The sequence below is a fragment of the Dendrobates tinctorius genome, unplaced genomic scaffold (assembly GCF_039654945.1).
Source record: "Dendrobates tinctorius isolate UK_male_01 unplaced genomic scaffold, ASM3965494v1 ptg000086l, whole genome shotgun sequence".
NCBI lineage: Eukaryota > Metazoa > Chordata > Amphibia > Anura > Dendrobatidae > Dendrobates > Dendrobates tinctorius.
The window spans coordinates 11,042,994-11,058,622 of NW_027361754.1; the positions used below are offsets into that span (position 1 = coordinate 11,042,994).

The window sequence follows — 15,629 nt, forward strand, 5'->3', positions numbered from 1 at the left end:
AGACCTGCTCACGTGACCAGCTCGTCACGTCCAGAACACCCCGCCCCTAGGAGGCGGCGCTATTGTGCTCGCGCTGCGAGGTCACGTGCTGCCTGCAGCTGCTACTGCCGAATAGATGACGTCACGAGGGGTTTAATGCGCGTTGCCGGCTGTCGGGAGCGAAAATTCGGCCAGCGGCGAGGAGCAAGGTGAGAGCGTCGCCGGGAGCGGGGATGGCGGCCGTGCACACGGGGCGGCTCTCTGTGTTGGCCTCGTCCTGTCTAATTGTACTGGCTCACTTCTTACAATGTAAGGGCTGTGGGGCATTGAATGAATGTGACGCGCTCCTGGTCTGCAGCTGGGGGACTACAAGCACCAGCATGGCATGCACATTTAGTGGTTTCTGCAGCTTGCTGGTGCTTGTAGTCCCCCAGAATCACAATTACTATTGTATATAAATAATCACTTATTTCTATATCGGCAACAAAATTAATAAAGGGAATGGGGGAACTACAATACCCAGAGGGATTAGCAAAATTAGGATTATTTAGTCTGGAAAAAAAGACAACTGAGGGGCAAAATAATAGCCATGTATAAGTATATAAGGGGACAATACAAATATCTCTCCGAGGATCTGTTTATAGCAAGGAAGGTGACGGTCACAAGGGGGCATTCTCTGCGTCTAGAGGAGAGAAGGGTTTTCCACCAACATAGAAGAGGATTCTTTACTGTTAGGGCAGTGAGAATCTGGAATTCCCTGCCTGAGGAGGTGGTGACGGGGAACTCATCGAAGGGTTCAAGAGAGGCCTGGATGTCTTCCTGGAGCGTAACAATATTGTATCTTCCAGTGATTGTTAGGTTCTTTAGGGTATGTGCACACGCTGCGGATTTTGTAAAATCTGCAGTTAAATCTGCAGGTCAAAATACCTGCAGTTTTACCTGCGAATTGCTCTGCGGTTTTGCCCTGCGGTTTATCACCTCTACAATGGAGGAGATGGCAAACCGCAGGGGAAACCGCAGAAAGAATTGACATGTCAATTCTTTCTGCGGTTTCAACACCGCAGGAAAACCGCACAGGAAAATCTGCACCGTTTGCATTGCAGTTTTTTATTCCCATAGGATATTATGGTACTGTACACCGCAGCAGAATCTGCAGCGTGTGCGCACACCAGAAGGACGTAGATCTGGGGATTTATTCTGACAGAATTTTATAGGCTGAACTGGATGGACTAATGTCTCTTTTCGGCCTTACTAACTATGTTACTGTGTAACATTCTGTGGCGTTGCTCAGATCTTTGTGCATGTGGTCAGCACCTCTGCGTTCGGTAAAGCCGCAGTCTCCTATGGCCGACGCGTTTCACTCTGCAGACCCCAGAGATCCCGGCACAGCTGACAGCTGGGGTCCGGCGTCTGCTCATGGGTCTGCAGAGCAACTTTCTGTGTCCGCCAGGGAGGGAAACTGAATGTGGTGGAGCCACTGACCGCCGTCCTGAGAGCAACCACACATTTGCTGTAATATTATTGTGGGCACCATGACCCAGGCATCACCCGCCGCTATGCGCCGTCCCGTACTTGCACTGGGGCATGACCTGTTGCTGTGTGCCATCCTGTACCTTACATTGGGGCATCACCTGCTGCTGTGTGCCATCCTGTACCTTACACTGGGGCATCACCCGCAGCTGTGAGCCAACCTGTACCTTACACTGGGGCATCACCTGCCCCTGTACACCTCCCCTTACTTATACTGGGGCATCACCTGCCCCTGTGCGCCATACTGTACCTTACACTGGGGCATCACCTGCCCCTTTGTGCAATCCTGTATCTTACACTGGGGCATCACCTGCCCCTTTGTGCCATCCTGTACCTTACACTGGGGCATCACCTGCCCCTTTGTGCCATCCTGTACCTTACACTGGGGCATCACCTGCCCCTTTGTGCCATCCTGTACCTTACACTGGGGCATCACCTGCCCCTTTGTGCCATCCTGTACCTTACACTGGGGCATCACCTGCCCCTTTGTGCCATCCTGTACCTTACACTGGGGCATCACCTGCCCCTTTGTGCCATCCTGTACCTTACACTGAGGCATCACCTGCCCCTTTGTGCCATCCTGTACCTTACACTGAGGCATCACCTGCCCCTTTGTGCCATCCTGTACCTTACACTGAGGCATCACCTGCCCCTTTGTGCCATCCTGTACCTTACACTGAGGCATCACCTGCCCCTTTGTGCCATCCTGTACCTTACACTGAGGCATCACCTGCCCCTTTGTGCCATCCTGTACCTTACACTGAGGCATCACCTGCCCCTTTGTGCCATCCTGTACCTTACACTGAGGCATCACCTGCCCCTTTGTGCCATCCTGTACCTTACACTGGGGCATCACCCGCCCCTGTGCGCCTCCCCTTAGACTGGTGCATCCCACTCCGCTCTGCTAACTGACCTCCAGAGCTGTCCCTTGGGCTCATTAGAGCCGGGATTCGCTCATGTGAAGCCGCCACAATGTTCTTCACATCTTCTTCACAAGTTCTGCAACTTTCTAATTCTTCTTTGCTGTGTCTCCTGTTTTCTGGAGTAATCTCCTCTTTTTCTAGTAGCTTTTGTCTTTGCGCCATTTTTCAGGATCTTTATTTTAAGTATTTCATATTTTTCCTCCTTTAGCTTATCTGGGTGGTTTTAGACCAATCCATGAAATGCAACTTTTCAAACTTCACTTTTTTTTTTTTTTTTTTTTGTTTGTCTCCTCTCCCATACACACGTGTGACATTTGGTTATGACAAGTTGTGTAAACTAGATAAATGCAAAGATAAGTTATTGGTTTTGAAGCAATTTCATGCATGTGCCGTTTTGAAAAATTTTCTACAAAAAATTTACGGTAGCTAATACCCCAAGACAAAAAAAAGAAGAAGCTTTACTTCGATAAACAACATCTCCATTCATCCCCCTGGAACTTTCGTTTGGGAATGTTTTAGGGGGTGTGCAGATGCTGCGGATTAATCCGCACGGATTTTGCAAAAACCGCAGATTAAACCGCAGGTCAAAAGACCTGCGGATTATCTGCTGTTTTGCCTGCGGTTTGGTCCTGCGGATTCACCATCTCCACAATGGTGGAGATAGGAACCCGCTGCGGATTCCGCAGAAAGAATTGACATGTCACTTCTTTCTGCGGTTTCAAAACCGCAGCAAATCCGCGCGGATTTTTCCGCAACGTCTACACAGCGTTTTTTTTTTACCATTCATTTGAATGGTACTGTACACCGCAGCTAAAACTGCTGCGGGTCCGCAGCGGCCAAAAACGCTGTGGAAACGCAGCGGAATCCGCAGCGTGTGCACGTACCCTTAATCCCCATTCATAGACTGTACAGACCATATACACCTCACAGCTGAGTGTTTGTTACAGTTGTATACAATCATCTGTGAGCCTGGCTCCAGACTGATACATTGTATGTGAGATCAGGGACATAAAGCAAGGTGTAATATATTCTGACCGGTATTAAAGGGATTGTACCAAATTAATATGGCTTTCCCTATGGCTAAGAGCGGATATCTTCCTGATTGTTGGGGTCCGCCCACTGGGACCTCCACCCATCCTGAGATCAGCCCCGTGTGCACCTTCGCTTCGTTCATAGTCTGTGGGACAGCTGAGCACAGCGCTCTGTTCTCTCCACATGGGGCAGTACAGAGTCATTCTCTGCTTCAGTGGGGGTCTCAGCAGTTGGACCTCCGGCGATTAGGAATATATTCCCAGTCCTATTGAAAGCCTTTTTAAGTGGTGTTTTTAAGTTCAACACTTTTATTCCAGGGGCTTAATATGAGGACACAAAAATTAGTGTTGCTTAACCCCTGCCCTCTGTAACTGTCACATCCGAACTGTGGTGCACATGACCACTGCAGCTAATCACTAGTCTTAGTGGTGATGCCAATGTAGGCATACAAAAACCCTGATGCTGGCGCCCAGGGAGTAGGTTTGGACTTATTTTGTTTTTTCACTTCCACAACCCCTTTAAGTGAGTACAGGTTCTCTGTATCTGGCTGCCGTTCAATTACCAGTTTCTCCACTTCTGCATAGAATCATAGAATTGTAGAGTTGGAAGGGACCTCCTGGGCCATCTGGTCCAACCCCCTGCTCAAAGCAGGATTTGCTAAATCATCCCAGTCAGATGTCTGTCCAGCCTCTGTTTGAAGACTTCCATTGAAGGAGAACTCACCACTTCTCGTGGCAGTTTGTTCCAATCATTGATCACTCTAACTGTCAAAAAGTTTTTTCTAATATCTAATCTGTGTCTCCTCCCATTCAGTTTCATCCCATTGCTTCTAGTCTTTCCTTGTGCAAATGAGAATAAAGTTGATCCTTCTACAATAGATAGCCCTTTAGATATTTGTAGACAGCTATTAAGTCTCCTCTCAGTCTTCTCTTTTGCAAACTAAACATTCCCAAATCCTGCAACCTTTCCTCATAAGACAGGGTTTGCAGACCGGTCACCATTCTGCTCACTCTTTTCTGAACTTGCTCCAGTTTGTTGATGTCTTTTTTAAAATGTGATGCCCAAAACTGGACACAATATTCCAGATGAGGTCTGACCAAAGAGGAGTAGAGGTAAATAATGACTTCACGTGATCTAGACTGTATGCTTCTGTTAATACATCCTAGAATTGCATTTGCCTTTTTTGCAGCTGCATCACACTGTTGACTCATATTCAGTCTGTGATCCATTAGTATACCCAAGTCTTTTTCACATGTGCTGTCACTTAGCCCTATTCCTCCCATTCTATATATGCTTTTTTCATTTTTATTGCCCAGATGTAGTACTTTGCATTTTTCCCTGTTAAAAACCATTCTGTTAGTTGCTGCCCACTTCTCCAGTTTATTTATATCTTTTTGAATCCTCTCTCTCTCTTCTCTAGTATTAGCTATCCCTCCTAGCTTTGTGTCATCTGCAAATTTAATCAGTTTACCCTCAATTCCTTCATCTAAATCGTTGATAAAGATGTTGAACAATACAGGGCCCAGGACAGAGCCCTGTGGTACCCCACTTGAAACATTCTTCCAACTGGATGTGCAGCCATTTACGACCACTCTTTGGGTCCGATCACTAAACCAGTTATGAATCCACCTAACAGTTGCCTTGTCCATTCCATACTTAGTCATTTTTTCAATAAGGATTGTATGAGAGACTTTGTCAAATGCTTTGCTGAAGTCAAGACTGATAAAACTATGCTGGAGTCACAGATTCGTCCATATTTGCATGCAGCACTATTGACAGACCCCATTATAATAGGTGGGATCCATGTGTCCATTTCTGTGACATAGCAGAGAATCACAGATGTGAACAGCGTCTAACACGCTTTATATATATTAAATTCAGAGCCAGCCTGCAATGATCTAATAATGACCCTCAGGCCAGAAAACGGGTGTCGGGGCCCCGGTCAGGTACAGCACCTTCACCTGCTCGGATCCTGAGGGTATGTGCACACGCTGCGGAATGCTCTGCGGATTTTGTGAAATCCGCAGGTCAAAAGACCTGCGGTTTTTCATCTCCCCAATGGAGGAGATGGCAAACCGCAGTGGAATCCGCAGAAAGAACTGACATGTCAATTCTTTCTGCAGTTTTGAAACCGCAGCAAATCCATGCGGAAAATTCCACAGCGTCTGCAGTTTTTTTTTTTGTTTTTTTTTTTCCATAGGGTATAAAGGTACAAAGGTACTGTACAACGCAGTATAAACTGCTGCGGATCCGCAGCGGCCAAATCCACTGCGGATCCGGCAGAATCCACAGCATGTGCACATACCCTTATACTTTTGTCCCTTAAGACCAAACTGCTTTTGTAGTAAGACGTCAGACTTTTTGGGTTGCAGGAAGGTGGCAACTGCACCATGTCTGTAAGACTTTCCCAGTCGGGTATCTTGTATTGCGTGCTCTGCTTACATCATGAAACATTATCAAACGGTCTAATTCTTCACAGTTTAAGAACTCTGCTTGCTGTCAGTAAATGTGACTGGTCTCTTTACATCCAGCCTAAGTCCCCATGCAGACTAGCCTTGTTTTAATTGGACAACACCTTTATCACTTGCTGATCAGTGGGGGTCCAACCGCTGGGACCTCCACCAATAGGTGAACTTTTATCCCAGTTACAAAATGGCACCGCAGGTCTGACGACTGACCACCGCTCCATTCTTTATGGGGCTGCTGAGAAAAGCCGACCTTGGAGAAGAGGTCACTTCTGGTAAAAGTGCCATAATCAATGCCAGTGGTCCCAGCAGTTGGGCCCCCACTGATCAATATTTTACCACCAATCCCAGTTTACTACAGCTGACGGTCTGTTACAGTTGTATCTGTCCTCCATACTGATACATTGTGAGCGGTTTGGGCAGCAGATGTGTAGCTCCCAGAGGATCGTCTAGTCGTGTGACCGATGTCCTGATGAGTGGCGCAGTGCCCGCTGTGGGCGTGTCGTTGGCAGCGTTCCTTTCAGGCTTGCTCGGCTGTGACCATGTAATCCTATAACCACCCCTGACTTGGCCCCAGGACTCGGCTGACTCCTCACCTAGTTTCTCACAGTGATCAGGAGCCGGCGGCCGCCTGTATTACTTGTGCTTATATCACTGGCAGGATATAGTGGGGGAGCACTTGTATCTCACCTATAGGCCCATATTATGGGTATTCTTATTAAAGGAGCTCACCCCACTGACAGCATGAGATCCCGAAATACTTCCTGGGGGCGATGAATTCTTCTTGCAGAATCTGCAGCTACTTGTACTAGTAGTGTCAGATCTGCAGGTGTCTCGTGCCTTCAGCTGCGTGGGCGGTTATCGTGGGGTCTGCGGCTGCATGGGTGGCTTTTGTGGGGTTCGCCGTACTGTGCGGTGATTTCCCGGTGTCTGGTGGTAGTAGTGGTGTCCGGCACACATGTACTTCTCATTTCTCGCCACAGTTTTTTCATGTTTAATACTAGGAAGGCTTCTATACATTTCCTGAATCAATCAGACTTGGATAAGCAAATAATGTCTGAGGCTGAAATACCCCTTTAATTCTGCTTTCTGCTGCCCACCCAGTGCCCCCCACCCTCAGATGACCAGTATGGTGGGTTCCCAGATTCCGCTAGTCCCCTTGGTGCTGATGGTAAGTCCACAGCGTCCCCTTACAGCAGAGCACTGCCCTGAATTGCACGGGGTAGTTCTTTGAGATGGTTTTGTGACTTGACCGGGTAATTACTTAGTAATTGTCCCTTGCTCTGGCCCCTCATCTTCTCAGGCAGCTTTGCTTCACACTGCGAATGGTTAAATGTGCTGCCACCTGTGGCCCAGATATGGTACAAGTAGTCAGTTGCATAATGGGCAGTTTGATTAACCCTTTCCCTCTTCTCTTGTCCTTCACAACCTGCTAAATACCTGAGCAGAGAAGTTCCTAGAAGTCCCTGACACCCCAGATAAGGAGTTCAAACATCAGTGCTGAGGTGTCAGGACATAAAGATCAGATGTCACCGGGGCTTTAAATAGCAGCCCCTTCTCTCTGCTCCATTTTGGGATCCCCAATTGTGAAAACTGAGTAGATGGTGCAGGTTCTATTATATGGCTGGGGTGTCGCTGGCAAATAGATGCCACGTGCACCCAGACACCCATAGGTTCCCCCATACATCCGGTAGTGCTGATACAAGATGCCCACCTAGTACCTTTCGTAAGAGGCCACGTTTGTAGGTTTCATAGATCGTGGGTCCAGATGGAGTTTTCTTCTGGCATCTAATGGAAGCAATTGCTTTATAGAATTGCTGTGTAATCTTTTTTTTTTTTTTTTTTTTTTTTCTTTTTTTTTTCCTATGGCGGGCCTTTGATATTAACCTTTTATTATTATGCATTTATATAGCGCCATTTATTCCATGGGACTTTACATGTGAAAAGGGGAAATATAGACAAGTATAGTAAACATGTGTAAAACAAGGGACACACAAGTACATAAGGAGAGGGGACCCTGCCCGTGAGGGCTCAGTCTACAGGAATGGGTGAGGATACAGTAGGAGAGGGTAGAGCACGTCATGCTGTGGTTCAGTAGACCGAGGATCATTGCAGGCTGTAGGCTTGTCGGAACAGGTGGGTCTTCAGGTTCTTCTTGAAGGTTTCCGTTGATGGTGAGAGTCTGATGTGTTGCGGCAGGGAGTTCCAGAGTATGGGGGAAGCACTGGAAAAGTCTTGTATGCGGTTGTGGGAAGAAGAGATAAGGGGGGAGTAGAGAAGGAGATCTTGAGATGATCGAAGGTTGCGTGCGGGTAGGTATCTAGAGACCATGTCACAGATGTATGGAGGAGACAGGTTGTGGATGGCTTTGTATGTCATGGTTAGGGTTTTGAATTGGAGCCTCTGGGTGATAGGAAGCCAGTGAAGGGCCTGGCATAGGGGGGAGGCTGGGGAATAGCGGGGAGACAGGTGGATTAGTCGGGAAGCAGAGTGTAGGATGGACTGGAGCGGTGCCAGAGGGGAGGCCAGAGAGTAGGACGTTGCAGTAGTCGAGGCGGGAGATAAGAGCATGTACTAGTGTTTTTGTGGTTTCATGGTTGAGGAATGAGCGGATCCGGGAAATATTCTTGAGTTTGAGGCGGCAGGAGGAGGCGAGGGCTTGGATATGTTGTTTGAAAGAGCGCAGAGTCGAGGATCACACCAAGGCACAGAGCGTACGGGACTGGGGAAAGAGCAGCCGTTGACATTGATGGATAGGTCTGGTGGTGGGGTAGAGTGAGATGGGGGGGAAAGATGATGAATTCTGTTTTGTCCATGTTCAGTTTGAGAAAGCGAGCAGAGAAGAAGGCTGAGATAGCAGACAGACAAGGTGGGATTTCAGTCAGTAAGGAGGCGAGGTCGGGTGCAGATAGATAGATCTGCGTGTCATCGGCATAGAGGTGATACTGCAAACCGTGAGATTCTTTTAGGCCCCAAATCATCTGGCTCGTGCTTTTGTACCCCAGTGTTGATGGAGTGCTGGAACGAGAGGCACCGAATTCATGAAGATGTTAGCTTCCTCCGCAGGACCCTTACTCCGGTCTGGGACTGGAGCAGATTTCTACTGTAATTTACCCCAGTTTTTTTTTATATAAATTCTGATTAATTTCGTCTAGGCCTCTCCCATTTTTCTAAAAAGTTGTGCATAATTGTTCAGTAGCTTGAGCTGTTTTATTGTGTCAGAGTACTGTTTAATATGACCCTTGGTCATCTTTGTTAAGGGTCTCGGACAATCTCTGTGCACAAGTGACTGCCAGGAAGCAGAATTCTAATTTGGTTGCTATTCGCACAGATTTTGGCGGCGGTCCCCATGCAGCTCCCTGCCAACATCTGATGAGTGTGGAGGTTCCCCTGTAATCTCTGGTCCCTGTGCGACTCCCTGGCCACATCTGATGTGAGGATCGAGGTGTCACCCCCCCCCCCCCCATCTCCATCTCCCGTCCCTGTGCCGCTTCCAGGCCTCGTGTCTGATGTTGTGAGGGTAGAGGTTCCTCTGTAATCTCTGTTCCCTTCGAGGCATCCGGGCCACGTCTGATGTGAGGATAGAGGTTCTCGCTCTCCACACCCCCCCCTCCCCCCAATCTCCAGTCCCTGTACCGCTCCCTGGCATTGTCTGATGTTGTGAGGATTGAGGTTCCCCTGTAATCTCTGGTTCCAGCTCGGCTCCCTAGATGCGTTTGATGTGGGAAAGGGCCTCTACCCCTACATCAAACTCCGGTCTGTTCCTGGGACTGTCACCTGTGGCCTGTTATCTGGCCTTATCTACAGACAGCGCTCAGTCCAACTTCCTGACTTTTTGCTTCCAGTGAAAGTTCCTGTATGTCAGCTATGTATGAACTGCAGGACCCCGGTGTAGTGATGACTCAGGGGCTAAAGTCTAACACCACAAGTATGGGAGATGAACCTGAGATTGAGGATATTATCCTCCCCTGCATCAGGCGAGCATCACATCACCCTATGAACCATCACATAGGATCAGCACCGGAGTGTGAGCCTATCAGATTCCGATAGTTTGGAAACGTTCTATGCAGTATGGTGTCACACAACTTTCCTAGCTTTTGTAGGAACAGAGAACTGAGATACAATTTTTATTTTTGTCTTAACTAACCCGCCCCCTTGTAGGTCTGTTCTCTGGTGCCCACCATGGTGAAGGCAAACAGTACTGATGGCGGCAGCACCAGCTGTAGCAGCACCGAAAACTCCAAGGAGAGTTCCCGCTGTTCCACTCCAGTCCTTGACGTAGAGCGGCACGAGCGTCTGCGGGATAAAATGCGCCGGCGTGTTGAAGCGGGAGACAAGTGGTTCTCGCTGGAGTTCTTCCCACCGCGAACAGCAAGTGGCGCAGTCAACCTCATCTCCAGGTTTGAGAGTAATGGCTGCACTACAGTGTGATCCTCCAGGTGTGTGTTGCACCGGTATTCATCTTGTGAGTTCTTCTCACATTACAGGTTTGATCGGATGGGTTCTGGGGGCCCCCTGTTCATCGATGTGACCTGGCACCCTGCTGGCGACCCTGGTTCTGACAAAGAAACATCCTCCATGATTATTGCCAGTACAGCTGTGAATTTCTGTGGGTTAGAGACAATTCTGCACATGACGTGTTGTACCCAAACCAAGGAGGAGATTACAGCACATCTTCAGAAGGCAAAACACAATGGGCTGAAGAATATAATGGCTCTACGAGGGGGTATATACCAATAACTTAAATATAATACTGCCCCCTATGTACAAGAATATAGCTACTATAATACTGTCCCTATGTACAAGAATATAACTACTATAATATTGCCACCTATGTACAAGAATATAACTACTATAATATTGCCACCTATGTACAAGAATATAACTACTATAATGTCCTGTTTAATCGTGAACCTTTGCTGTTGTAGATCCTCTTGGTGATGAGTGGGAGGAAGAAGCCGAAGGATTTAATTACGCGGTGGATTTGGTGAAGCACATCCGCAATGAATTTGACGACTACTTTGACATCTGTGTTGCCGGTACTTCCCTACGTGTAAGATCTTATTTTTGTAGAAGGTGAATAGCAGTGTGACTAGTCTTTCTATCTGTACAGGTTATCCTAAAGGACACCCTGAGGCTGAAAGCTGTGACTCTGATCTCCGACACCTGAAGGAGAAGGTGGATGCTGGAGCCGACTTCATCATCACTCAGCTGTTCTTCCGGTCAGAGACCTTCCTACGGTTCGTAAAGGATTGCCGGGCGATCGGTATTGTGTGTCCCATCCTGCCCGGAATATTTCCAATCCAGGTGTCTATTTTTACTTTGTTTTTGTGTGTTGAGTTGTCAGATGACATGCTCTCCTCTATGTAACACATTTTGCCCTTCTCTCCCACAGGGGTACGGTTCCTTGCGACAATTGGTTAAACTTTCCAAACTGGAAATACCGCAAGAAATCATGGATGTGATTGAGCCGATTAAAGATAACGACGCGGCTATCAGGAATTACGGCATTGACCTTGCCGTATCCATGTGCCGGGAACTGTTGGACAGCGGCCTGGTGCACGGCTTACACTTCTATACACTCAACCGGGAGGTGGCCACCATTGACGTCCTCCGGCGGCTGGGCTTGTGGCAGGAGGATCCGCGGTGGGTGGCTGGTACATGTGACTTGTGCTATATACTGTGATAGTGTATGGAAACTCTTCTGCTGCCATAGACCATGCTGCGTATCCAGCAGCTGATCGGTGCAGATCCCAGCAGTGGAACACCCATCCGACCAGCAAGTTATCACTTCTCTTGTGGATCAGGAATAACTTGTTTCCATTGACATCCAGCGAGTTCATATATCTGTGTAGTGTGTTCCCCCTAGTGGCAATTCTGTGCTGCCGAAATCTGTGCGTGCGAACAGCCCAAATCCAGAGATGCCATTTATTTTTGGATCCCCTAGTACTATGATATAAGGTAATGGTGGATTACACCTGTGGGTTATGTCTCCACAGACGACCCCTGCCCTGGGCGATGAGCGCTCACCCCAAGAGAAGGGAAGAAGATGTGCGTCCGATCTTCTGGGCCTCCCGCCCGAAGAGCTATATTCACAGGACACAGGAGTGGGACGACTTCCCCAATGGACGTTGGTTTGTATCTTGACCAAAGTGCCAATTTTCTCCATTCTCCATGGAGATCTGTCTTTTTATTTTTTTATTTTATTTTTTTTAGGGGAAACTCTTCTTCTCCGGCCTTCGGGGAGTTGAAGGATTACTACCTCTTCTACTTGAAGAGCAAGTCTCCTCGGGATCAGTTACTGAAGATGTGGGGTGAGGAGCAGAGCAGCGAGGAGAGCGTCTTTGAAGTGTTTACCTCATACATTACGGGAGAACCCAACCGGAAAGGCCACAAGGTGAGGTCAGGACCCGAAACCCTGGTCCTAAGGACGAGGCCAGTGTCCCTTGTCGTGGAGGAGACGTCTAACGTGGCCTTGTGTCCTTTCCAGGTAACTTGTCTTCCTTGGAACGATGACCCACTGGCTCCAGAAACCAATTTACTAAAGGATCAACTGGAGAAAGTTAATAAAAGGGGAATCCTGACCATTAACTCCCAGCCGAATGTGAACGGGAAACCCTCAACAGACCCTGTGGTGGGATGGGGGCCAAGCAGAGGCTACGTCTTCCAGAAGGTAGGATGACAGTCCATTATCGGCCTTTCTCACTTGTGCAATATATGATTAGTGGTATTCCAACCAGCCACAAAAACAGGGAGCATTAGTGCACATGCGTGACTACCTGTTCATTCACGGTTTTTGAAGGCGCATGCACATTACTGTTCCACTCACACAGGACTTTAGAACCTCTATTAATGGGATGGCTGGGAGATCCAGTGACCTGACCTCAGATCATCCATGTTCTATTGCTGAGCATGCACGCTACCACGTCCGTAGAAGGTTTTTAGAGAAGTGGTCATATATGTGCACTACCTGTTAGTTCTGGCTCAAATGTAGGAGATGTTCTGGTTTGTGGCCATAAATGTAGAGATGATTCTGATTCCTGCATGTTCTTGCTTCAGGGTTGATGGGATCAGAGGTTATAAAATGCTGGTGGGGGCCATATACTGGAACTGGCAGTAGAGGAGAGTGGGGGGTGGATCCCCCGTAATCTGATGTCCCAGCTTTAGTTGCAACTGCCTGGCATTGGGTGGGTTTAGGCCATTCTGGAGATCTTCTTGGCTGTGACATTTCGCTGATCCTTCCTTTTTTTGGCACAGGCGTATTTGGAGTTCTTCACCTCCAGTGAGACAGTGACTGCTCTCATCAAAGTGCTGAAACGATACGAACCTCGTGTCAACTACCACATAGTGAACGTGCAGGTACAGCTCCATCCGTCGCACTAATACCGTGTCCAGACTGAAGGGCAAAAACTGTAACTCATTCTATCTCTGCAGGGGGAAAATATCACAAACTCTACCGACCTGCAGCCAAACGCTGTGACCTGGGGCATTTTTCCTGGCCGTGAGATTATTCAGCCAACAGTGGTGGATCCTATCAGCTTCATGTACTGGAAGGTAAAGGGGTCCTGCTGAGTTACTGAGCGGTTGGGTGGTTCAGTGTCCAAAATCTACGCCGATCATCAGGTGTACATCAACCAAACTGCTTCCTTCATTATAGGAGCTCAGATGTTAGTGCGTCGTCTGTCAGCTATTGGTACAAACTCAGCAGAATAGTGAGTGCAGCTCTAGAGTATAATACAGGATGTAACTCTGGATCAGTAATGTATGTACACAGTGACTGCACCAGCAGAATAGTGAGTGCAGCTCTGGGGTATAATACAGAATGTAACTCTGGATCAGTAATGTATGTACACAGTGACTGCACCAGCAGAATAGTGAGTGCAGCTCTGGGGTATAATACAGAATGTAACTCTGGATCAGTAATGTATGTACACAGTAACTGCACCAGCAGAATAGTGAGTGCAGCTCTGGGGTATAATACAGGATGTAACTCCGGATCAGTAATGTATGTACACAGTGACTGCACCAGCAGAATAGTGAGTGCAGCTCTGGGGTATAATACAGGATATAACTCAATATCAGTAATGTATGTACACAGTGACTGCACTAGTAGAATAGTGAGCTCACCTATGGAGTATAAAATAGGATCAGTAATCCTCTTTAATCGTTTCCTATCTCCAGGATGAAGCTTTTGCCCTGTGGATCGAGCAGTGGGCTAAACTCTATGAAGAGGAGTCTCCGTCCCGCATGATCATCCAGTACATTCATGATAATTACTTCCTGGTGAACCTGGTGGACAATGACTTCCCTCTGGAGAGCTGCTTGTGGCAGGTGATCGAGGACACTTTCCAAGAACTCGATAATCCCACGGAGCAGTGACTGTAGGACCTCCAACACCGCGCTTGCTACCTCGTGGATTATGGAAGAGCACGTCCACCCCCAGCCGACAGGGGTCATTATACTAAAGTCAATACCCCTGTATATCCTGACACTACAGCCTCAAGTCCTGGGCTCCAGAATATCCATCTGTACAGTTTATATGAAGTTCTACTGTCCCTGAAATATCTTCACCATATTTTTAGCACTTTCTTAGGATTTCTTGCGTATTTATATCCCCGGCCTCTGCTGTACAATAGTCCCTGTCTATAGGAAGCTGTGATGTTGCTGTGTCAGTAGGTGATTCCTATAGCACGGCACACTTGTATCTATAAGAGTCCGATGGCTGCCTCCGTCCTCTGTACTGTAGGAGAACCTCTTATTCCTATATAAGCTCATTATCACATAGGAAGTATGAGAGAGTTTTTTAATTGTGTGTACGAAGAACTATTGTTTTTTATTGGATCGTAAAGACCGATGGGTGCAGCCGCCGGGGACGTTATATGATCCTCAGCAGCTCGGGTGACCCATGTGGCTTTACTGTGTACATAGCTCACATAATACATCGGCCATTGCTCCATCCACCTCCTTGAATCATCAATCTGACTATGGACGGATGACATTGGGGAGGTTTTTACTGCCGATTCTTCCCCATAAGAGACCGATAACCTTAGGGAGTGTTCACGCATAATAGATTTGTAGCTTTTTCCATAGCATTATCTGGGTCAGATTCGGTGCATTTCATGCAGCTTTTGCTCTACACATGTCATTTGCTGGTCCTAAATTTGCAACGTGTGAACTTGCCTAGAAAGCAAATACCCTTCCCCCATGGATGTTGGGAGTGAGAGTAGTTCTTCAGTTCTATTTTGCACCTGTGCTGCCTCTGCGATTTATCATGGGGGCTGTTGCTACCTTTACTACATTAGGACAAGAAATTGAAAACTTATGGCAAAAATTGGCTTTATTAAAAAATAAAACTCTTATAAAAAAAAAAAAAAAACGCATTCTATGGTTCATGAAATTTAGTGGTGGTCTTGAATTTCTGCAGTTCTCTCCATTGCTCTCGGTGTGTGCTTTTTGTTTTTTTTCATCCCCTGGAAGAAAGGAGCGTTATAGGCGAGGTTAAATAAGCTTCTTATTCATTATTGGTTTTGTTTCTTTTTAAGAAAACCCTGCTTGAAATTCCATGTTAAAGTTCTGCATGAACACATCTTAAAACAAGATTAATTTTCCACAATCACATGGAGGAACGTACAGATACGCACCCTTCAAGTGGTGGGTATAGTTGACCAAATCCAACGGGCGTAGGGTGCTTTGGATGCCA

General features: G+C 47.4%; 1 protein-coding gene across 1 annotated transcript; it reads left to right on the top strand.

Annotated features, from left to right (window-relative positions):
- The first annotated feature begins 34 nt into the window (after positions 1-34).
- Positions 35-15,326, top strand: MTHFR (methylenetetrahydrofolate reductase). Its single transcript, XM_073585039.1, has 12 exons — positions 35-188; positions 10,091-10,329; positions 10,417-10,655; positions 10,858-10,968; positions 11,043-11,236; positions 11,325-11,575; positions 11,929-12,063; positions 12,146-12,326; positions 12,420-12,602; positions 13,187-13,288; positions 13,364-13,483; positions 14,111-15,326. The coding sequence occupies exons 2-12, from the start codon at positions 10,112-10,114 to the stop codon at positions 14,306-14,308; spliced, it is 1,932 nt and encodes a 643-aa protein (XP_073441140.1). The 5' UTR covers positions 35-188; positions 10,091-10,111; the 3' UTR covers positions 14,309-15,326.
- Positions 15,327-15,629: the final 303 nt, after the last annotated feature.

Excerpts from the sequence above, each read along its gene's own strand:
- MTHFR (XM_073585039.1), top strand. The coding sequence starts at position 10,112 with ATGGTGAAGGCAAACAGTACTGATGGCGGCAGCACCAGCTGTAGCAGC. Across the intron at positions 10,656-10,857 it reads TATAATGGCTCTACGAGGGG|ATCCTCTTGGTGATGAGTGG; the intron begins GTATATACCAAT and ends TTGCTGTTGTAG. Across the intron at positions 13,289-13,363 it reads ACCACATAGTGAACGTGCAG|GGGGAAAATATCACAAACTC; the intron begins GTACAGCTCCAT and ends CTATCTCTGCAG.